The sequence below is a fragment of the Filicampus tigris genome, chromosome 9 (assembly GCF_054856515.1).
Source record: "Filicampus tigris isolate MCC_2025a chromosome 9, RoL_Ftig_1.0, whole genome shotgun sequence".
Lineage (NCBI taxonomy): Eukaryota > Metazoa > Chordata > Actinopteri > Syngnathiformes > Syngnathidae > Filicampus > Filicampus tigris.
In genome coordinates this window covers 14,196,853-14,220,766 of record NC_141225.1, presented here as the reverse complement: position 1 = coordinate 14,220,766, position 23,914 = coordinate 14,196,853, and the positions used below count along the sequence as shown (strand labels likewise).

Sequence of the window (23,914 nt, the reverse complement as noted above, 5' to 3'; positions counted from 1 at the left end):
TTACAGGTAAGCAGTTTAGGTTTTCCAATTGAAGATCCTCAGGGTGTTGCATTTAAGCATGGCAAAATCATAATGTTGTGTGAAGGTCTCATCTGACGCTCCTGCAAAATTGTACATAAAGGCTTGTGTGCCCTGGGCCTGCAACCTAATGAGGACAAGCTTAAGTGCAAATATTTTGACGGTCAGACAAAATGTTTGAACTGAATTAATAATAATGTGTGTATGAGAATAATTTACGCTTATACTATTTCGGACCACAGCTTGATTATTTTTTCCTGGACCAGACTGCTTTCACTTTTAAGTTAGTTTTATTATTATACTGTTTTTGACAGCTATGAAAATTTGTCACGTAAAAATGCTGAATAAAACACGAAGAAAAACCAATGAACGAATGAATATATATGAATATATTTATATATACATACTGTATACGTTTTGTGTTGAAGCGGACAGGAAGTGTAGTTAGAGCAGCGATGCAGCAAATCGTGTGCCAGCCGCACTGAAACACAAAACCTTTCTGGCAAACAAGATTCCTGGAACCTCTGACAGCTTCACTCGAACTCACTTGTTTTCTGAGTCCGAGCTTCAGTGAATTAGGATCCGCAAGAGCTAGTTCTCGGTTTTTTTTCTCTTCCATCTTTATGATTAATCGTGGTGAAAGGTAAGAGTGTGGCCAAATGCATTTTAAAGCAGTTTCTTATGTGAGTTCGGTCGTGGTTTAATGGTGGTATTATTGTGAGAGGTGGTTCTTTATTGATATCCTTTTATGGTTTTCATTTGTTGTGCTGTTTATGTTATTGATTGCATTTGTGGTGCTAACGTGTGTCATTTAAAAGTTGAATGGAATGCTCTCATGACTTCACGTGAAAAATTGTTGGTGCCAGTAGCACAACTATTTCCGAACTTTTATTGAATCGATGCACATTATTTAAAATCTCACGGCACACAACCAAACAAAAATATCACAAGTGATATCTGCAGTTTAATTGTAACATAAAATAGCATTAATTTATCTGCCTGTCACTACGTCGCTGGCATATAACTTGCAGTCAATTAAGTAAAATGGGATCATTTCCCCCACCGAATGATTTTTTTCACGCCACTCTGATAACATGTACGGGTGTCCTGTCAGACATGGTTGCCCCGGCTGTGACCACGACCCAACATGTGGACCTGGGTCCATGCTGCCCAAATCCACCCGTGACCATCTGCAATCAAGATGAGGATCTGTCCTGCATCGCCACCACCTTTCAGTATTTACAGACCTCAGGTACTTGGACATTACATATTTGAATCATCTCTTTTTATGTCATAAATTAGTTATTTAGTGCAGGCATAGTTGAAGTAATCATGCGGGTGTAACAATAAATTGCTGTAAATAAACGTGGATTAACCCTTGATACGAGGATAGGCAGGGAGGATAACTTACCACTAACCAATATTTCACCATCCTACACCCTTTATGAACATATTGTTATGTCCACTCAAAGCTTTTCATAGTTAAACTCAACCCCCTTCATCCGCTTGTCAACACTTACACAAAAGATAATATTAATCAAATAAAATAATTCTATATTAATGTAAGAAGGCACGTTTTTCGTTGCGCTTAGAAACATGAAGCCCTGAGGTGCTTCAGCAGACCTTTTGGCGCCATAAAATTCTGAAAATGAGTGTGTGTCCTTACTTTAGAGCTGGAGGACTTCAGGGCTCATTAGTAGTGTAAAAGCACCTTTGAAAGGTAAGAAGTTCAGAAGACACTTGAAAGCCAGTAAAAGAACCTAAAGTGAAATGTCTAATGTAAATTTGAAACAACACAGAGAAGAGTGTTGTGCGCAAGCCTGCCAAATTTGAATGAATGAAAAAAAACATAGCCTAGTACATTGGCGCCTTGAGATACGAGTGACTTGACTCAAGAGTTTGCAATGAACTCAACTCAACTCACTTCTCAACAAGCAGGAGTTTGGCAGATATGCGGTGATTCTAAAATGAGTTTAATGAGCTTCCACATTCTGATCTTTGTCAGTATTTGGGAGGACCAGAAAGCATGCCATTACCATTATCAATCTGGCTGGTTGATTAAAACCTTTTTTTTTTCTTTAATGCAACCTTGTCATTGCAGGCTGGTACTGGGGTTCCATCTCGGCGAGTCAGGCTCGGGACAAGCTCCTGGAAAAGTCTGAAGGCACGTTCCTGGTGCGGGACAGCAGTCACCCTCAGTACATGGTGGCGCTGTCAGTGATGACCCACTGTGGACCGACCAGCGTCCGAATACAATACAAGATGGGCTCTTTCTGGCTTGACTCCCTCAGTCCTGAACTGCCTCACCTGCAGTCCTTCCCTGACGTCATCAGTCTCATCCAGCGCTACATTGGCTCGGGACACACGTCACACGGCCCGGCGGGGTCCACCGAGGAAAACCGGCTCTCTAAAATAAAGTCCGATCATGTCCGGTCCCCCCCCGCCAAGGACAGTGGCGTGATTCTGAAACTGTTACGTCCCCTTCACAGGCCGGAGACCTTCCCTCGTTTGCAGCACCTGGCACGCCTTACTATCAACAGAAATAAAAACTGCCTCGATGAGCTGCCCCTTCCGAAGCCTCTTTTGGACTACTTGCACGATTACCCTTTCCACATATGAGGGACTCAGGAGGCCGAGACAGGGACATGGTCGGGATCAGCAACTAGAGGCCGAGACAGGGATATGGTTGGGATCAGCAACTAGTCGATGTTGAGAGATTATTGTCATAATCTGCTCATGAAAAAAGTGTTTTACTACGGTTGTCCTCCACGATGTTATTCTTTCATTCGGACACTCAAGAGGTCTATTTTCATCATCCTCTTGATTATTTTTTTATTAGGGCCCGAGCAGCGATTGCTGCGAGGTCCCTATTGTTTTTTTTTTTTATTGCTATTTTTTTTATGTTCTGGTCACCAATGCCATAAAGATTACGTGACCTGAAACACTGTAAAACCCATTGGTTTACATGTGGAATTCTGGTTTGGTGTGATGAATGATACAACAACATACTGTACTGTACTGTACTGTACAGTGTTATTTGCTTTTTTTCGACAAGAAATTAAAGGAGGCTAAAAGATGTCTTGAGGAAAATGGAAATTTCACCTTTTCTTAAAAAAAAAAAAACACTAAAAGACTGCTCGTGCAAAAAGGTACCCCTACTTGTTTTTTTTTAATAATATTTAAAAATTAGTCATATCGCAGATCTTTACAGGTAATTCTGAGGAAGTTGATCCTGGAATCTTCTAGCATAATTTACTTTTTCCATTTATAGCACTGAAAAAGGATAGGAATAGTTTGGGATATTTTGACAAAATTTAAAAAACACCAAAGATGACAATCACATAAAACGTATCAACAAATGGAAATGCAATCTAAAGAGCATTATCATATCATAAATGACCAGAATTGAATTGTGATGGTTGGTTTTGCAATAGATACAGTGAGTGCTTATCAAACGTATTATTCCAACACCCAATGTAAGGTTACGGTACTCCAAACCTACCCAGAATTAATAATGACAATTACCAAAATCCTTTAATGTTTCTGTAATAAACCAGTATGTAGAAGCTCTTTGACTTAAATGACATTATTTTTGCTATTTTTTAAATCAGCAAATGTTATATGTAACTGAAAAAATAAACTGAAACTAAAATGCAGGAAAAAAACTGAAACTAAAAACCATAAATGTGTTTTTTTATGAAACTTATATGATTCGTATATGCCAAATTTATATTTTTTAGTTTATTAACTTGCATTCTTGCACAAAGAACAATGCTTTAATGGTTAAATGTTATCCTTGAAGCCAATTGAGCTGTCTCAAATTTGACTGTAAAAGGATCATTCAATTTGAATTAATAACACTTGATGCTTGATAGTTTCTCAAAGAAATACAAACAATTCGTCTAATTCATTAACAATAATTGAGTTAAATGTTAACCACTGTATTGTGGGAGAATATTTGTGACTGTGTCAATCTACTGTACAGTAAAACATTGTGATTACAAATTGTTTCTCAAAACTGCCATTCTAATACTGTGTACCTGAAACTAGCAGCAGGCATAAAAAAGTCATCATGTGGACATCACTGTTCATACAGAAGGAAACTCACATGCCTTGGGATTTCTTAGAAATAGGCATTCGTGTCACACAGCTTCCTTTTTTACTCCCGCTGTTGAACTGCAGCTAAGTGTTAGGAAATTGCTGATGTGTGTGCGTTAGCTTTCCGAGTGGTAAAACTGAGCAGTTCTGAAGAAGCCTCTTATCGGGATTAGTGAGTGGTAGTTATAACCAACTTGCTCTACCAGCTGTAAAATTGCCATAACCTTAGTCAGCCCAAACTATCTAAATCACCTTACATAGCACACGCCACAACTAAATAATCATCTTTAAAACTAATTTTAGCAATTATCCTTGCATCAGTAAAAATAGCACAAAGGTCAGCACAAGCAGTTTAGGTAAACTAAAAATAGAAGGGGGAAAATAGTCCAGGTTTGCAAGCAGTTCCCATAGGTTGAAAAATATAGAATGTAACAGAATCGTATTTTAGAGGGAAGACATTTATTTCACACTATTCAAATATTTTTGCAAAGTGGTCAATCTGCCAAAGCGCAACAAAAATGTATCTGTGCCAGGAAAGACTGAGCCAAAGTTAATTCTAGAATCACAAGACAAGTTTCTTGCGCGTCACCAGCTGGCTGGCTGTTAAACCAAAGTATGTGTTAGCTCATTTCAACAAGTCTATAGTGCTCACCTCAAACAGAGGCCTCCCTTTTTCCTTTGGAAAGAAGAAAGTAAGATTGTGCATATCATGTGGATGGGTACAAACATTGGCACATTATGCATATCAGTATGGTCTCGCAGCAATCCAACAGTGCAAACTTAACTCCAGGCAGGTGCATCTGCAGTATAACTCAAGACAATATTACAACTAAAATAGGTCTAACCGTACATTTGTTCAAATAATGCACCTACCCCAGAAGCCTTCAAATAAAAGCAAGCTACTGTGTGCAGTGAAGTAAAACACACACGCATGCACACGGACGCCCACCCACTCTCAAACACCCCCCCTCCCCCTCACACACGCACACTCTCGAAATGAAAAAATATTGGAACAAAAAAGAAAAACCCGCGGGTTTGTGGGTGCTGAACTGCAAATATGCAGAGGTCGACTGCAGTTTTAAGTTGTAATATCACCAATCACCATTAGATGGCAGACATGTCTTAGTTGCGCTTACACTGGGTCTTATACTACCCAATACTACAAGGTGAGTTGGCGTAATAATTAAAAAAATCAATAATTACAAAATGAATTCTTGCACTTTATGTTGATTTTGTGTTCAGCAGTATTGTGCTGCCCTTGAATGGTCATTTTTTATGCAAGAGCAATTTGCGCTGGGAAAAAAAACTGCATTTTGTTGTTTGCTTCAAAACCTTTGTGGATATTTTATACATGCATTGAACAATGTATTATCAAAAATGAAATGTATTAAGATCACATATTTTGTATGTATGCACGTATTTCGTTCATATTTAAAATAAGCCTTTTTGTCATACATCTGGTTAGGAAGTGCGTAGTCCGACTCCTCTGTGCCCCCCCCACCCCCCTATAAATGCGTATGGGAGTTATTTCGTTAGCATACTATAACATAGTTCTCTAAATCAATTTTTTAACGTTTTCTTAAAACAAGAAACCACAACAAATTCTACAAACAAGAAAAATTCAGGTGGCTGATTTGACCTTTGCAGATTACCATGAGCTGGACTGACAATATACACATGAAGGGAAAACCATTTTGAATTCTGGAACGATTTGTGTTGGCAGACCAGTCTGTGGTGCGTTTTCCCCTCCCCACTCCCTCACTTCACTTCCCTTCTCTTCATCCTCCAGCAGCGCACTCAGCGACGGAGGCCAACAAAGCACAACTTGCAAATCATTTGGATATATTTGAAAGCAATCATTGGGTAAGCACGTCCCAACTGGAAAACAATCGCCACTGTTTCTCATAATGATGTAATGTTAAGCGTCTGCTCGACGATGTTGCGTCAACTTACGTTTTCTGCCCGCTACTCGGCTAATGTTAGCCGAAAAGATAACGGACCCGTTAAATCGCCTTGACTTCCGTTATGCTAAGCTAAGCGGGGAGCTAACTAGCTAGACTTGGTTTATTTTATTTATTTGTTTATTTTTTTGAGGTGAACCCTTGCGGGAACATTATTTCATGAATGTTGCTGCTTTTATCACGCAGTTTAAAGATGAAATGTAAGCATGTTTGTCTTCAATTCGGCTAAATCTTATGGCGCTAGCGTCGATCCTTTAGTAAACATAACAACAACTTCCTCCTTTGGTCAATTAGGGCCCGCCGTCATCCCAAATGGCAGTTCAACGCCAACAATATTCTTTTAGTAATACCTTTACATGACACCTGTAGTGCTTTTAAATGTGATTTGGGGTCAAATGAACGCTTAAGTTTCCCAAGCTAGCTGCCAGCTAGATGAAGGAAAGGAAATGATGATGGGAGATGGTTTGAATTACATTTAAAGAAAACAGAAAATGGCTGTTAACATTTCTTACTACGATTTGATAACGTCTTATTACCATGTTGCAAATAGTTGTGGTGTTGATATTTACTAATAGAAAGCTAATTAAACTATGAAACCCTAACCCTAGTTTGAAACCCTAACCCTAGTTTAAAATCTTAGTTGGAAACCCTAACCCTAGTTGGAAACCCTAAACCTAGTTTGAAACCCTAGTTGGAAACCCTAAGCCTAATTTGAAACCATAGTTTGAAACCCTAACCCTAGTTTGAAACCCTAATTTGAAACCCTAACCCTAATTTGAAAACTGAGTTGGAAACCCTAACCCTAGTTTGAAACCCTAACCCTAGTTTGAAACCCTAACCCTAGTTTGAAAGCCTAGTTTGAAACCCTAACCCTAGTTTGAAACCCTAACCCTAGTTTGAAAGCCTAGTTTGAAACCCTAACCCTAGTTTGAAACCCTAACCCTAGTTTGAAACCCTAGTTTGAAACCAAAACCCTAGTTTGAAAGCCTAATCCTAGTTTGAATCCCTAACCCTATCTTGAAACCCTAGTTTGAAACCCTAACCCTAGTTTGAAACCCTAGTTTGAAACCCTAACCCTAGTTTGAAACCCTAGTTTGAAACCCTAACCGTAGTTTGAAACCCTAACCCTAGCTTGAAACCCTAATTTGAAACCCTAACCCTAGTTTGAAACCCTAACCGTAGTTTGAAACCCTAACCCTAGTTTGAAACCCTAGTTTGAAACCCTAACCCTAGTTTGAAACCCTAGTTTGAAACCCTAACTGTAGTTTGAAACCCTAACCCTAGCTTGAAACCCTAGTTTGAAACCTAACCCTAGCTTGAAACCCTAGTTTGAAACCCTAACCCTATCTTGAAACCCTAGTTTGAAACCCTAACCCTAGTTTGAAACCCTAATTTGAAACCCTAACCCTAGTTTGAAACCCTAACCGTAGTTTGAAACCCTAACCCTAGCTTGAAACCCTAGTTTGAAACCCTAACCCTAGCTTGAAACCCTAGTTTGAAACCCTAACCCTAGTTTGAAACCCTAGTTTGAAACCCTAAGCCTAGTTTGAAACCCTAATTTGAAACCCTAACCCTATCTTGAAACCCTAGTTTGAAACCCTAACCCTAGTTTGAAACCCTAATTTGAAACCCTAACCCTAGTTTGAAACCCTAACCGTAGTTTGAAACCCTAACCCTAGCTTGAAACCCTAGTTTGAAACCCTAACCCTAGCTTGAAACCCTAGTTTGAAACCCTAACCCTAGTTTGAAACCCTAGTTTGAAACCCTAAGCCTAGTTTGAAACCCTAGTTTGAAACCCTAAGCATAAATTAATACTAGGGTTTCAAACTAGGGTTAGAGTTTCAAATTAGGGTTTCAAATTAGGCTTAAGGTTTCAAACTAGGGTTTCAAACTAGGGTTAGGGTTTCAAACTAGGGTTAGGGTTTCAAACTAGGGTTAGGGTTTCAAACTAGGGTTAGGGTTTCAAACTAGGGTTTCAAACTAGGGCTAGGGTTTCAAACTAGGGTTAGGGTTTCAAATTAGGGTTTCAAACTAGGGTTAGGGTTTCAAACTAGGGTTTCAAACTAGGGTTAGGGTTTCAAACTAGGGTTAGGGTTTCAAATTAGGGTTTCAAACTAGGGTTAGGGTTTCAAACTAGGGTTAGGGTTTCAAACTAGGGTTTCAAACTAGGGTTAGGGTTTCAAACTAGGGTTAGGGTTTCAAATTAGGGTTTCAAACTAGGGTTAGGGTTTCAAACTAGGGTTTCAAACTAGGGTTAGGGTTTCAAACTAGGGTTTCAAACTAGGGTTAGGGTTTCAAACTAGGGTTTCAAACTAGGGTTAGGGTTTCAAACTAGGGTTAGGGTTTCAAACTAGGATTAGGGTTTCAAACTAGGGTTTCAAACTAGGGTTAGGGTTTCAAACTTGGGTTTCAAACTAGGGTTAGGGTTTCAAACTAGGATTAGGGTTTCAAACTAGGGTTTCAAACTAGGGTTAGGGTTTCAAACTAGGGTTAGGGTTTCAAACTAGGGTTTCAAACTAGGGTTAGGGTTTCAAACTAGGGTTAGGGTTTCAAACTAGGGTTTCAAACTAGGGTTAGGGTTTCAAACTAGGGTTAGGGTTTCAAAGTACGGTTTCATACTAGGGTTAGGGTTTCAAACTAGGGTTAGGGTTTCAAATTAGGGTTTCAAACTAGGGTTAGGTTTTCAAACTAGGGTTTCAAACTAGAGTTAGGGTTTCAAACTAGGGTTAGGGTTTCAAATTAGGGTTTCAAACTAGGGTTAGGGTTTCAAACTAGGGTTTCAAACTAGGGTTAGGGTTTCAAACTAGGGTTTCAAACTAGGGTTAGGGTTTCAAACTAGGGTTTCAAACTAGGGTTAGGGTTTCAAACTAGGATTAGGGTTTCAAACTAGGGTTTCAAACTAGGGTTAGGGTTTCAAACTAGGGTTAGGGTTTCAAACTAGGGTTTCAAACTAGGGTTAGGGTTTCAAACTAGGGTTTCAACATAGGGTTAGGGTTTCAAACTAGGGTTTCAAACTAGGGTTAGGGTTTCAAACTAGGGTTTCAAACTAGGGTTAGTGTTTCAAACTAGGGTTTCAATTTAGGGTTAGGGTTTCAAACTGGGGTTTCAACTTAGGGTTAGGGTTTCAAACTAGGGTTAGGGTTTCAAACCAGGGTTAGGGTTTCAAACTAGGGTTTCAAACTAGGGTTAGGGTTTCAAACTAGGGTTTCAACATAGGGTTAGGGTTTCAAACTAGGGTTTCAAACTAGGGTTAGGGTTTCAAACTAGGGTTAGGGTTTCAAACTAGGGTTAGGGTTTCAAATTAGGGTTTCAAACTAGGGTTTCAATTTAGGGTTAGGGTTTCAAACTAGGGTTTCAAACTAGGGTTAGGGTTTCAAACTAGGGTTAGGGTTTCAAATTAGGGTTTCAAACTAGGGTTAGGGTTTCAAACTAGGGTTTCAAACTAGGGTTAGGGTTTCAAACTAGGGTTTCAACTTAGGGTTAGGGTTTCAAACTAGGGTTAGGGTTTCAAACTAGGGTTAGGGTTTCAAATTAGGGTTTCAAACTAGGGTTAGGGTTTCAAACTAGGGTTTCAAACTAGGGTTAGGGTTTCAAACTAGGGTTTCAACATAGGGTTAGGGTTTCAAACTAGGGTTTCAAACTAGGGTGAGGGTTTCAAACTAGGGTTTCAAACTAGGGTTAGGGTTTCAAACTAGGGTTAGGGTTTCAAACTAGGGTTAGGGTTTCAAATTAGGGTTTCAAACTAGGGTTTCAATTTAGGGTTAGGGTTTCGAACTAGGGTTAGGGTTTCAAATTAGGGTTTCAAACTAGGGTTAGGGTTTCAAACTAGGGTTTCAAACTAGGGTTAGGGTTTCAAACTAGGGTTTCAAACTAGGGTTAGGGTTTCAAACTAGGGTTAGGGTTTCAAACTAGGGTTAGGGTTTCAAATTAGGGTTTCAAACTAGGGTTTCAATTTAGGGTTAGGGTTTCAAACTAGGGTTTAAAACTAGGGTTAGGGTTTCAAACTAGGGTTAGGGTTTCAAATTAGGGTTTCAAACTAGGGTTAGGGTTTCAAACTAGGGTTAGGGTTTCAAACTAGGGTTAGGGTTTCAAATTAGGGTTTCAAACTAGGGTTAGGGTTTCAAACTAGGGTTAGGGTTTCAAATTAGGGTTTCAAACTAGGGTTAGGGTTTCAAACTAGGGTTTCAAACTAGGGTTAGGGTTTCAAACTAGGGTTAGGGTTTCAAACTAGGGTTTCAAACTAGGGTTAGGGTTTCAAACTAGGGTTTCAACTTAGGGTTAGGGTTTCAAACTAGGGTTAGGGTTTCAAACTAGGGTTAGGGTTTCAAATTAGGGTTTCAAACTAGGGTTAGGGTTTCAAACTAGGGTTTCAAACTAGGGTTAGGGTTTCAAACTAGGGTTTCAACATAGGGTTAGGGTTTCAAACTAGGGTTTCAAACTAGGGTTAGGGTTTCAAACTAGGGTTTCAAACTAGGGTTAGGGTTTCAAACTAGGGTTTCAAACTAGGGTTAGGGTTTCAAACTAGGGTTTCAAACTAGGGTTAGGGTTTCAAACTAGGGTTAGGGTTTCAAACTAGGATTAGGGTTTCAAACTAGGGTTTCAAACTAGGGTTAGGGTTTCAAACTTGGGTTTCAAACTAGGGTTAGGGTTTCAAACTAGGATTAGGGTTTCAAACTAGGGTTTCAAACTAGGGTTAGGGTTTCAAACTAGGGTTAGGGTTTCAAACTAGGGTTTCAAACTAGGGTTAGGGTTTCAAACTAGGGTTAGGGTTTCAAACTAGGGTTTCAAACTAGGGTTAGGGTTTCAAACTAGGGTTAGGGTTTCAAAGTACGGTTTCATACTAGGGTTAGGGTTTCAAACTAGGGTTAGGGTTTCAAATTAGGGTTTCAAACTAGGGTTAGGTTTTCAAACTAGGGTTTCAAACTAGAGTTAGGGTTTCAAACTAGGGTTAGGGTTTCAAATTAGGGTTTCAAACTAGGGTTAGGGTTTCAAACTAGGGTTTCAAACTAGGGTTAGGGTTTCAAACTAGGGTTTCAAACTAGGGTTAGGGTTTCAAACTAGGGTTTCAAACTAGGGTTAGGGTTTCAAACTAGGATTAGGGTTTCAAACTAGGGTTTCAAACTAGGGTTAGGGTTTCAAACTAGGGTTAGGGTTTCAAACTAGGGTTTCAAACTAGGGTTAGGGTTTCAAACTAGGGTTTCAACATAGGGTTAGGGTTTCAAACTAGGGTTTCAAACTAGGGTTAGGGTTTCAAACTAGGGTTTCAAACTAGGGTTAGTGTTTCAAACTAGGGTTTCAATTTAGGGTTAGGGTTTCAAACTGGGGTTTCAACTTAGGGTTAGGGTTTCAAACTAGGGTTAGGGTTTCAAACCAGGGTTAGGGTTTCAAACTAGGGTTTCAAACTAGGGTTAGGGTTTCAAACTAGGGTTTCAACATAGGGTTAGGGTTTCAAACTAGGGTTTCAAACTAGGGTTAGGGTTTCAAACTAGGGTTAGGGTTTCAAACTAGGGTTAGGGTTTCAAATTAGGGTTTCAAACTAGGGTTTCAATTTAGGGTTAGGGTTTCAAACTAGGGTTTCAAACTAGGGTTAGGGTTTCAAACTAGGGTTAGGGTTTCAAATTAGGGTTTCAAACTAGGGTTAGGGTTTCAAACTAGGGTTTCAAACTAGGGTTAGGGTTTCAAACTAGGGTTTCAACTTAGGGTTAGGGTTTCAAACTAGGGTTAGGGTTTCAAACTAGGGTTAGGGTTTCAAATTAGGGTTTCAAACTAGGGTTAGGGTTTCAAACTAGGGTTTCAAACTAGGGTTAGGGTTTCAAACTAGGGTTTCAACATAGGGTTAGGGTTTCAAACTAGGGTTTCAAACTAGGGTGAGGGTTTCAAACTAGGGTTAGGGTTTCAAATTAGGGTTTCAAACTAGGGTTAGGGTTTCAAACTAGGGTTAGGGTTTCAAACTAGGGTTAGGGTTTCAAATTAGGGTTTCAAACTAGGGTTTCAATTTAGGGTTAGGGTTTCAAACTAGGGTTAGGGTTTCAAATTAGGGTTTCAAACTAGGGTTAGGGTTTCAAACTAGGGTTTCAAACTAGGGTTAGGGTTTCAAACTAGGGTTTCAAACTAGGGTTAGGGTTTCAAACTAGGGTTAGGGTTTCAAACTAGGGTTAGGGTTTCAAACTAGGGTTAGGGTTTCAAATTAGGGTTTCAAACTAGGGTTTCAATTTAGGGTTAGGGTTTCGAACTAGGGTTAGGGTTTCAAATTAGGGTTTCAAACTAGGGTTAGGGTTTCAAACTAGGGTTTCAAACTAGGGTTAGGGTTTCAAACTAGGGTTTCAAACTAGGGTTAGGGTTTCAAACTAGGGTTAGGGTTTCAAACTAGGGTTAGGGTTTCAAATTAGGGTTTCAAACTAGGGTTTCAATTTAGGGTTAGGGTTTCAAACTAGGGTTTAAAACTAGGGTTAGGGTTTCAAACTAGGGTTAGGGTTTCAAATTAGGGTTTCAAACTAGGGTTAGGGTTTCAAACTAGGGTTAGGGTTTCAAACTAGGGTTAGGGTTTCAAATTAGGGTTTCAAACTAGGGTTAGGGTTTCAAACTAGGGTTAGGGTTTCAAATTAGGGTTTCAAACTAGGGTTAGGGTTTCAAACTAGGGTTTCAAACTAGGGTTAGGGTTTCAAACTAGGGTTAGGGTTTCAAACTAGGGTTTCAAACTAGGGTTAGGGTTTCAAACTAGGGTTTCAACTTAGGGTTAGGGTTTCAAACTAGGGTTAGGGTTTCAAACTAGGGTTAGGGTTTCAAATTAGGGTTTCAAACTAGGGTTAGGGTTTCAAACTAGGGTTTCAAACTAGGGTTAGGGTTTCAAACTAGGGTTTCAACATAGGGTTAGGGTTTCAAACTAGGGTTTCAAACTAGGGTTAGGGTTTCAAACTAGGGTTTCAAACTAGGGTTAGGGTTTCAAACTAGGGTTAGGGTTTCCCGCTAGGGTTTCAAACTAGGGTTAGGGTTTTCAGTTAGGGATTCAAACTAGGGTTAGGGTTTCCAGCTAGGGTTTTCAGTTAGGGTTTCAAACTAGGGTTAGGGTTTCCAGCTAGGGTTTTCAGTTAGGGTTTCAAACTAGGGTTAGGGTTTCCAGCTAGGGTTTTCAGTTAGGGTTTCAAACTAGGGTTAGGGTTTCCAGCTAGGGTTTCAAACTAGGGTTAGGGTTTTCAGTTAGGGTTTCAAACTAGGGTTAGGGTTTCCAGCTAGGGTTTTCAGTTAGGGTTTCAAACTAGGGTTAGGGTTTCCAGCTAGGGTTTTCAGTTAGGGTTTCAAACTAGGGTTAGGGTTTCCAGCTAGGGTTTTCAGTTAGGGTTTCAAACTAGGGTTAGGGTTTCCAGCTAGGGTTTTCAGTTAGGGTTTCAAACTAGGGTTAGGGTTTCCAGCTAGGGTTTCAAACTAGGGTTAGGGTTTCCAGCTAGGGTTTTCAGTTAGGGTTTCAAACTAGGGTTAGGGTTTCCAGCTAGGGTTTCAAACTAGGGTTAGAGTTTTCAGTTAGGGTTTCAAACTAGGGTTACGGTTTCCAGCTAGGGTTTTCAGTTAGGGTTTCAAACTAGGGTTAGGGTTTCCAGCTAGGGTTTTCAGTTAGGGTTTCAAACTAGGGTTAGGGTTTCCAGCTAGGGTTTTCAGTTAGGGTTTCAAACTAGGGTTAGGGTTTCAAACTAGGGTTTCAAACTAGGGTTAGGGTTTCAAACTAGGGTTTCAACTTAGGGTTAGGGTTTCAAACTAGGGTTAGGGTTTCAAACTAGGGTTAGGGTTTCAAACTAGGGTTTCAATTTAGGGTTAGGGTTTCAAACTAGGGTTAGGGTTTCAAATTAGGGTTTCAAACTAGGGTTAGGGTTTCAAACTAGGGTTTCAAACTAGGGTTAGGTTTTCAAACTAGGGTTTCAAACTAGGGTTAGGGTTTCAAACTAGGGTTAGGGTTTCAAACTAGGGTTAGGGTTTCAAATTAGGGTTTCAAACTAGGGTTTCAATTTAGGGTTAGGGTTTCCAGCTAGGGTTTTCAGTTAGGGTTTCAAACTAGGGTTAGGGTTTCCAGCTAGGGTTTTCAGTTAGGGTTTCAAACTAGGGTTAGGGTTTCCAGCTAGGGTTTTCAGTTAGGGTTTCAAACTAGGGTTAGGGTTTCCAGCTAGGGTTTCAAACTAGGGTTAGGGTTTTCAGTTAGGGTTTCAAACTAGGGTTAGGGTTTCCAGCTAGGGTTTTCAGTTAGGGTTTCAAACTAGGGTTAGGGTTTCCAGCTAGGGTTTCAAACTAGGGTTAGGGTTTCAAACTAGGGTTAGGGTTTCAAATTAGGGTTAGGGTTTCAAACTACGGTTTCAAACTAGGGTTAGGGTTTCAAACTAGGATTAGGGTTTCAAACTAGGGTTTCAAACTAGGGTTAGGGTTTCAAACTAGGGTTTCAAACTAGGTTTAGGGTTTCAAACTAGGGTTTCAACTTAGGGTTAGGGTTTCAAACTAGGGTTAGGGTTTCAAACTCGGGTTAGGGTTTCAAATTAGGGTTTCAAACTAGGGTTAGGGTTTCAAACTAGGGTTAGGGTTTCAAACTAGGGTTAGGGTTTCAAATTAGGGTTTCAAACTAGGGTTAGGGTTTCAAACTAGGGTTAGGGTTTCAAATTAGGGTTTCAAACTAGGGTTAGGGTTTCAAACTAGGGTTTCAAACTAGGGTTAGGGTTTCAAACTAGGGTTTCAACTTAGGGTTAGGGTTTCAAACTAGGGTTAGGGCTTCAAACTAGGGTTAGGGTTTCAAATTAGGGTTTCAAACTAGGGTTAGGGTTTCAAACTAGGGTTTCAAACTAGGGTTAGGGTTTCAAACTAGGGTTTCAACATAGGGTTAGGGTTTCAAACTAGGGTTTCAAACTAGGGTTAGGGTTTCAAACTAGGGTTTCAAACTAGGGTTAGGGTTTCAAACTAGGGTTAGGGTTTCAAACTAGGGTTAGGGTTTCAAATTAGGGTTTCAAACTAGGGTTTCAATTTAGGGTTAGGGTTTCAAACTAGGGTTAGGGTTTCAAACCAGGGTTAGGGTTTCAAACTAGGGTTTCAAACTAGGGTTAGGGTTTCAAACTAGGGTTTCAACATAGGGTTAGGGTTTCAAACTAGGGTTAGGGTTTCAAACTAGAGTTTCAAACTAGGGTTAGGGTTTCAAACTAGGGTTAGGGTTTTAAACTAGGGTTAGGGTTTCAAATTAGGGTTTCAAACTAGGGTTTCAATTTAGGGTTAGGGTTTCAAACTAGGGTTTCAAACTAGGGTTAGGGTTTCAAACTAGGGTTAGGGTTTCAAATTAGGGTTTTCAAACTAGGGTTAGGGTTTCAAACTAGGGTTTCAAACTAGGGTTAGGGTTTCAAACTAGGGTTTCAACTTAGGGTTAGGGTTTCAAACTAGGGTTAGGGTTTCAAACTAGGGTTAGGGTTTCAAATTAGGGTTTCAAACTAGGGTTAGGGTTTCAAACTAGGGTTTCAAACTAGGGTTAGGGTTTCAAACTAGGGTTTCAACATAGGGTTAGGGTTTCAAACTAGGGTTTCAAACTAGGGTTAGGGTTTCAAACTAGGGTTTCAAACTAGGGTTAGGGTTTCAAACTAGGGTTAGGGTTTCAAACTAGGGTTAGGGTTTCAAATTAGGGTTTCAAACTAGGCTTAGGGTTTCAAACTAGGGTTTCAAACTAGGGTTAGGTTTTCAAACTAGGGTTTCAAACTAGGGTTAGGGTTTCAAACTAGGGTTAGGGTTTCAAACTAGGGTTAGGGTTTCAAACTAGGGTTTCAAACTAGGGTTAGGGTTTCAAACTAGGGTTAGGGTTTCAAATTAGGGTTTCAAACTAGGGTTAGGGTTTCAAACTAGGGTTTCAAACTAGGGTTAGGGTTTCAAACTAGGGTTTCAACATAGGGTTAGGGTTTCAAACTAGGGTTTCAAACTAGGGTTAGGGTTTCAAACTAGGGTTTCAACATAGGGTTAGGGTTTCAAACTAGGGTTAGGGTTTCAAACTAGGGTTTCAAACTAGGGTTAGGGTTTCAAACTAGGGTTTCAACTTAGGGTTAGGGTTTCAAACTAGGGTTAGGGTTTCAAACTAGGGTTAGGGTTTCAAATTAGGGTTTCAAACTAGGGTTAGGGTTTCAAACTAGGGTTTCAAACTAGGGTTAGGGTTTCAAACTAGGGTTTCAACATAGGGTTAGGGTTTCAAACTAGGGTTTCAAACTAGGGTTAGGGTTTCAAACTAGGGTTTCAAACTAGGGTTAGGGTTTCAAACTAGGGTTAGGGTTTCAAACTAGGGTTAGGGTTTCAAACTAGGGTTTCAATTTAGGGTTAGGGTTTCAAACTAGGGTTAGGGTTTCAAATTAGGGTTTCAAACTAGGGTTAGGGTTTCAAACTAGGGTTAGGTTTTCAAACTAGGGTTTCAAACTAGGGTTAGGGTTTCAAACTAGGGTTAGGGTTTCAAACTAGGGTTAGGGTTTCAAATTAGGGTTTCAAACTAGGGTTTCAATTTAGGGTTAGGGTTTCCAGCTAGGGTTTTCAGTTAGGGTTTCAAACTGGGGTTAGGGTTTCCAGCTAGGGTTTTCAGTTAGGGTTTCAAACTAGGGTTAGGGTTTCCAGCTAGGGTTTTCAGTTAGGGTTTCAAACTAGGGTTAGGGTTTCCAGCTAGGGTTTCAAACTAGGGTTAGGGTTTTCAGTTAGGGTTTCAAACTAGGGTTAGGGTTTCCAGCTAGGGTTTTCAGTAAGGGTTTCAAACTAGGGTTAGGGTTTCCAACTAGGGTTTCAAACTAGGGTTAGGGTTTTCAGTTAGGGTTTCAAACTAGGGTTAGGGTTTCCAACTAGGGTTTCAAACTAGGGTTAGGGTTTTCAGTTAGGGTTTCAAACTAGGTTTAGGGTTTCCATCTAGGGTTTTCAGTTAGGGTTTCAAACTAGGGTTAGGGTTTCCAGCTAGGGTTTTCAGTTAGGGTTTCAAACTAGGGTTAGGGTTTCCAGCTAGGGTTTTCAGTTAGGGTTTCAAACTAGGGTTAGGGTTTCCAGCTAGGGTTTTCAGTTAGGGTTTCAAACTAGGGTTAGGGTTTCCAGCTAGGGTTTTCAGTTAGGGTTTCAAACTAGGGTTAGGGTTTCCAGCTAGGGTTTTCAGTTAGGGTTACAAACTAGGGTTAGGGTTTCCAGCTAGGGCTTCAAACTAGGGTTAGGGTTTCAAACTAGGGTTAGGGTTTCAAATTAGGGTTAGGGTTTCAAACTACGGTTTCAAACTAGGGTTAGGGTTTCAAACTAGGATTAGGGTTTCAAATTAGGGTTTCAAACTAGGGTTAGGGTTTCAAACTAGGGCTTCAAACTAGGTTTAGGGTTTCAAACTAGGGTTTCAACTTAGGGTTAGGGTTTCAAACTAGGGTTAGGGTTTCAAACTAGGGTTAGGGTTTCAAATTAGGGTTTCAAACTAGGGTTAGGGTTTCAAACTAGGGTTAGGGTTTCAAACTAGGGTTAGGGTTTCAAATTAGGGTGTCAAACTAGGGTTAGGGTTTCAAACTAGGGTTAGGGTTTCAAATTAGGGTTTCAAACTAGGGTTAGGGTTTCAAACTAGGGTTTCAAACTAGGGTTAGGGTTTCAAACTAGGGTTTCAACTTAGGTTTAGGGTTTCAAACTAGGGTTAGGGTTTCAAACTAGGGTTAGGGTTTCAAATTAGGGTTTCAAACTAGGGTTAGGGTTTCAAACTAGGGTTTCAAACTAGGGTTAGGGTTTCAAACTAGGGTTTCAACTTAGGGTTAGGGTTTCAAACTAGGGTTTCAAACTAGGGTTAGGGTTTCAAACTAGGGTTTCAAACTAGGGTTAGGGTTTCAAACTAGGGTTAGGGTTTCAAACTAGGGTTAGGGTTTCAAATTAGGGTTTCAAACTAGGGTTTCAATTTAGGGTTAGGGTTTCAAACTAGGGTTAGGGTTTCAAACCAGGGTTAGGGTTTCAAACTAGGGTTTCAAACTAGGGTTAGGGTTTCAAACTAGGGTTTCAACATAGGGTTAGGGTTTCAAACTAGGGTTAGGGTTTCAAACTAGAGTTTCAAACTAGGGTTAGGGTTTCAAACTAGTGTTAGGGTTTTAAACTAGGGTTAGGGTTTCAAATTAGGGTTTCAAACTAGGGTTTCAATTTAGGGTTAGGGTTTCAAACTAGGGTTTCAAACTAGGGTTAGGGTTTCAAACTAGGGTTAGGGTTTCAAATTAGGGTTTTCAAACTAGGGTTAGGGTTTCAAACTAGGGTTTCAAACTAGGGTTAGGGTTTCAAACTAGGGTTTCAACTTAGGGTTAGGGTTTCAAACTAGGGTTAGGGTTTCAAACTAGGGTTAGGGTTTCAAATTAGGGTTTCAAACTAGGGTTAGGGTTTCAAACTAGGGTTTCAAACTAGGGTTAGGGTTTCAAACTAGGGTTTCAACATAGGGTTAGGGTTTCAAACTAGGGTTTCAAACTAGGGTTAGGGTTTCAAACTAGGGTTTCAAACTAGGGTTAGGGTTTTAAACTAGGGTTAGGGTTTCAAACTAGGGTTAGGGTTTCAAACTAGGGTTTCAATTTAGGGTTAGGGTTTCAAACTAGGGTTAGGGTTTCAAATTAGGGTTTCAAACTAGGGTTAGGGTTTCAAACTAGGGTTTCAAACTAGGGTTAGGTTTTCAAACTAGGGTTTCAAACTAGGGTTAGGGTTTCAAACTAGGGTTAGGGTTTCAAACTAGGGTTAGGGTTTCAAATTAGGGTTTCAAACAAGGGTTTCAATTTAGGGTTAGCGTTTCAAACTAGGGTGTAAAACTAGGGTTAGGTTTTCAAACTAGGGTTAGGGTTTCAAATTAGGGTTTCAAACTAGGGTTAGGGTTTCAAACTAGGGTTAGGGTTTCAAATTAGGGTTTCAAACTAGGGTTAGGGTTTCAAACTAGGGTTTCAAACTAGGGTTAGGGTTTCAAACTAGGGTTTCAACTTAGGGTTAGGGTTTCAAACTAGGGTTAGGGTTTCAAACTAGGGTTAGGGTTTCAAACTAGGCTTTGAAACTAGGGTTAGGGTTTCAAACTAGGGTTAGGGCTTCAAACTAGGGTTTCAATTTAGGGTTAGGGTTTCAAACTAGGCTTTCAAACTAGGGTTAGGGTTTCAAACTAGGGTTTCAAACTAGGGTTAGGGTTTCAAACTAGGGTTTCAAACTAGGGTTAGAGTTTCAAACTAGGGTTTCAAACTAGGGTTAGGGTTTCAAACTAGGGTTTCAAATTAGGGTTAGGGTTTCAAACTAGGGTTAGGATTCCAAACTAGGGTTTCAAACTAGGGTTTCAAACTAGGGCTAGGGTTCAGAACTAGGGTTTCAAACTAGGGTTAGGGTTTCAAACTAGGGTTTCAAATTAGGGTTAGGGTTTCAAACTAGGGTTCCAAATTAGGGTTAGGGTTTCAAACTAGGGTTTGGATTTCAAACTAGGGTTTCAAACTAGGGTTTCAAACTAGGGCTAGGGTTCAGAACTAGGGTTTCAAACTAGGGTTAGGGTTAGGGTTTCAAACTAGGGTTTCAAACTAGGGTTAGGGTTTCAAACTATGGTTTCAAACTAGGGTTAGGGTTTCAAACTAGGGTTATGGTTTCAAACTAGGATTTCAAACTAGGGTTAGGGTTTCAAACTAGGGTTAGGGTTTCAAACTAGGGTTTCAAACTAGGGTTGGGGTTTCAAACTAGGGTTTCAAACTAGGGTTAGGGTTTCAAACTAGGGTTGCAAACTAGGGTTAGGGTTTCAAGATAGGGTTAGGGTTTCAAACTAGGGTTTCGAACTAGGTTTAGGGTTTCAAACTAGGGTTAGGGTTTCAAACTAGGGTTGCAAACTAGGGTTAGGGTTTCAAGATATGGTTAGGGTTTCAAACTAGGGTTTCGAACTAGGGTTAGGTTTTCAAACTAGGTTATCAAACCAGGGTTAGGTTTTCAAACTAGGGTTTCAAACAAGGGTTAAGGTTTCAAACTAGGATTAGGGTTTCAAACTAGGGTTAGGGTTTAGAACTAGGGTTTCAAACCAGGGTTAGGGTTTCAAACTAGGGTTAGGGTTTCAAACTAGGGTTTCAAACTAGGGTTAGGGTTTCAAACTAGGGTTTCAAACTAGGGTAGGGTCTCAAACTAAGATTTCCAATTAGGCTTAGGGTTTCAAACTATGGTTAGCGTTTCAAACTAGGGTTTCAAACTAGGGTTTCAAACTAGGGCTAGGGTTTCAAACTAGGGTTTCAAACTAGGGTTAGGGTTTCAAAGTTTCCCAAGCTAGCTGCCAGCTAGGTGAAGGAAAGGAAATGATGATGGGAGCTGGTTTGAATTACTGGGGAGCTGGTTTGAATTACTGGTTTGAATTTAAAGAAAACAGAAAATGGCTGTTAACACTTCTTACTACGATTTGATAACGTCTTATTACCATGTTGTAAATAGTTGTGGTGTTGATATTTACTAATAGAAAGCTAATTAAACTTGAATCTTGGAGGATCTGCTTTCAGGTGACTTCATTAGCCCATCTGGGGGCTTCTTGGTATTATCGTCATCATGCTAAAGTGAAACCCAATTTGTCCTAAAATCAGCCGAACATTATTAAGCAATTCAGTCACATCGTGCAGCGTGAAGGGGTTCTGCTACTGGTTTCCTAAGTTGCAGACGGTTTGCAACTTCTTTTTTCGCAAGTGAATAGCAACACACACCTATTTGTGGCCACTCAAAATGCCAGCTTATATCACATGCGCTTTTGCAACCAAAACATGCAATTGTGCTTACAAAAGTCAGATCCAGCCATCGCCACTGAGCTGTACCAATGTACAATTTTTGCTGAAAAACTCACCTATTTGTGGTGTATTTTTGTGCTCTTTCACTAATGCCCTAAGATGCGGCCTAAGCCTTAACTGATAGGAAAGTAGTAAAAGTAGTAATTGGTGTCACGGAAGTATTGATACATCATGACTGAGAGATTCAGATGTTGTTGAGGAGGAGCTAAATTTAGCCGGTGGTTGTTAATGGAAGTTGCAAAGAACTACTCGCCACTTCTACATGCGCATGTCAGAAATCAAATGATCTATCAGTCATTTTTTTTGTAATGTACTAAGATCAGTTTGGAATTATATTAAGCTGTTTTGGGTTCACAGTTTGTGATGTACAATAGTTTTGTCCTTTAGTAGTTTTGTTAACTTTACAACAGAGAAAGTTTTTTTTGTCTTATGCAGTAATGTGTTCATGTGTTTATAAAAAAAAAATATATATACTTTTTTTTTTCAGATTTTAAAAGAGCTACTATGGGCCGATTAATCCGTGTGGCCCTAATCTACTATTATTATTATTATTAATTGATGGATGGATAGGCATTGTCCTTGTCCATGTTGCAGGTAAAATAATGTAGGTGGCGCTTCTAAATGTTTCCTGTTAACTCATTCACTGCCATTGCCGAATTTACTTGTCTTTTCACATGCAATCCCAGGAATTTATTTATATATTTTTTCCATTTTTTTTTAAACGTTTGGGTAAAAGAGGGTCTGAAATTGTCTGGCAGTGAATGACGCCGGGGGCACACTTTTTTTTTTTTTTTGTTCAGCCTGTCTTAACACAAACTGTTCCCCTCTTCCTCTCATCTACAGCTATGGCGGCAATCAGGAAAAAGCTGGTCATAGTGGGAGATGGCGCATGCGGCAAGACCTGCTTGCTGATTGTGTTCAGCAAGGACCAGTTTCCTGAGGTCTACGTGCCCACCGTGTTCGAGAACTACGTGGCGGACATCGAAGTGGACAGCAAACAGGTGTGGAGCCTTTAACTCGTTTTTGCATTGCCTGCAAGGTTCACAACATTGTTGTGTTTAATTCCAACCACAGGTAATTGTGTGGTCTCATACAGTCACTGTTAGTTATAAAACTTCCATCCTGAACCACACGATGCGATAATTATCACGGTATTGTGGGAAGTTTGGCGATATACTGTATAAAAAGATCACAATACTGTATAAAATCTCACGATATTGTTAACAAAAAAAAACTAGAGCTCATATTAAAAAAAGAAATCACAAATATTCTGTTTTGTGTTCATAACAGCATATATATCAAAATAATTGACATCAGATAACTTCCCGCGGCACACCTGATGATCTCTAACGGCACACTGGTTGAAAATCACTAAGTAGTGTACTACGTTTCTTTCTCAAGACATGATTAATAAAAAAACAATTAGTCACAAATATCCCAATCCTATTTTTTTATGCGTTATATACAATTTTCGCTCTGAAACAGCAAAAGTCTTTTTCGTCAAAGTGCCTCCATGGTTAATTTGAGCGTCTTTTGGCAGGTGGAGTTAGCGCTGTGGGACACAGCGGGTCAAGAAGACTATGACCGCCTGCGCCCGCTTTCGTATCCAGACACTGATGTCATCCTTATGTGCTTCTCCATCGACAGCCCCGACAGTCTTGGTAAGCCGCTCATGGTGCATACGCCTCAAGTTGACTTCCACCGCCCTGCACCGAATCATGTCTTTTGTCGTTTTCAGAGAACATCCCAGAGAAGTGGACTCCAGAGGTGAAACACTTCTGCCCTAACGTCCCCATTATCCTGGTGGGAAACAAAAAGGACCTGCGCAATGATGACCACACCCGCAGGGAGCTTGCCAAAATGAAGCAGGTAAAAAAAGTGGAGTGGCAGCCATTTAGAGCGCAGACTTCCACTAAGGCCAAATGATTTTGCCACATTGTGGAAGATTCCTTTCTCCTTGGCTAAGATATTTTGAGAATCAGGCTAGTCTTGTTCAGCCCTAAGTAAAACTGTTGTGGAACTCAGGTGGAAAAATCCAGTGATAAGATTTATTCATCAGCTGTATTCTCAAAACCGTGTACATCGGCAGTCTTCAATCCTTGCGGGCAACTTTCCTGGAGGTTTTCCATCGCTCCCTGCTGCAACACACCTGATTCAAATGATCAGTAAGGTCTGTAGAATCTGGATAACAATCCTGATCATTTGAATCAGATGTGTTGCAGCCAGAGGGATGGAAAACAGCCAGGAAATTTCCAGTCGAAGAACAGGTTTGAAGACCTCCGGTGTACATGTTTCCTAACCCCCTGCGTCTTTTTTTCCTCCGCCCCTCCAGGAACCCGTGAAGCAGGAGGACGGACGGGACATGGCCAACAGGATCTGTGCCTTTGGATACATGGAGTGCTCAGCCAAAACAAAGGATGGCGTGAGGGACGTCTTTGAGATGGCCACCAGGGCGGCACTACAGGCTAGGCGGGGCAAGAAGAGCAATAAATGCACCCTCCTGTGAAAATGGGTGGCACGGGACTGCTTCCTGTTTGGGGAAAAAAGAAGCAGAGGCTACAAAAAAAAAAAAAAAAATCCCCCACCCCCTCAAAAAACATCCACGCAAAAGACTGTTCTCACCTGTTTTTATAAAAGGTGCAACGCTTTTACTTGTTTTATGTCTTAAGCCGAAGTAGGTTCTGCCAGTATTGGAAAAAAAAATTCTACTGAATATCAGTCAATCAGCCATAATAAAACCTCCAGTATCAGCATGTAGTGTCACGAGAAGTCAGCAAACCTTCCAACTACAGTCAAGTGCTGAAGCCCTGCCTGCTGACCTGACGAATGTTTCCACAGCCAACTAGGGTAAAAGTACCTGATCACTGTGACTTCTTCGACAAGCTAACGCACATACATGCCAAGTCAGCGTTTGTTTGGTGTGCTCCATTGACGACTCCTTGTGTGCATCGTGACAACGTGCACGACACGAGACTGGAAACTCAATTTTTGTTAACACGCAAAATGGAAACTTAGTGTTTTGTGTAATAAATTACTTTATAAGAATCTTGCTTCTAGCCACTGATGTAAAGTGCCACTTGATCACGAAAACAT

The 23,914-nt window shown here is 40.3% G+C and overlaps 2 protein-coding genes across 2 annotated transcripts; both read left to right on the top strand.

Annotated features, from left to right (window-relative positions):
* Positions 1-456: 456 nt before the first annotated feature.
* Positions 457-3,096, top strand: LOC147142133 (cytokine-inducible SH2-containing protein-like). The gene is made up of 3 exons (XM_086040708.1): positions 457-661; positions 1,133-1,270; positions 2,120-3,096. Exons 2-3 carry the CDS (start codon positions 1,135-1,137, stop codon positions 2,635-2,637), a joined length of 654 nt encoding a protein of 217 aa, XP_085896834.1. The 5' UTR covers positions 457-661; positions 1,133-1,134; the 3' UTR covers positions 2,638-3,096.
* Positions 3,097-5,809: 2,713 nt separating this feature from the next.
* Positions 5,810-23,866, top strand: LOC147142132 (rho-related GTP-binding protein RhoA-B). The gene is made up of 5 exons (XM_086039940.1): positions 5,810-5,979; positions 21,665-21,822; positions 22,362-22,482; positions 22,560-22,690; positions 23,154-23,866. The coding sequence occupies exons 2-5, from the start codon at positions 21,667-21,669 to the stop codon at positions 23,325-23,327; spliced, it is 582 nt and encodes a 193-aa protein (XP_085896066.1). The 5' UTR covers positions 5,810-5,979; positions 21,665-21,666; the 3' UTR covers positions 23,328-23,866.
* The last annotated feature ends 48 nt before the right edge of the window (positions 23,867-23,914 follow it).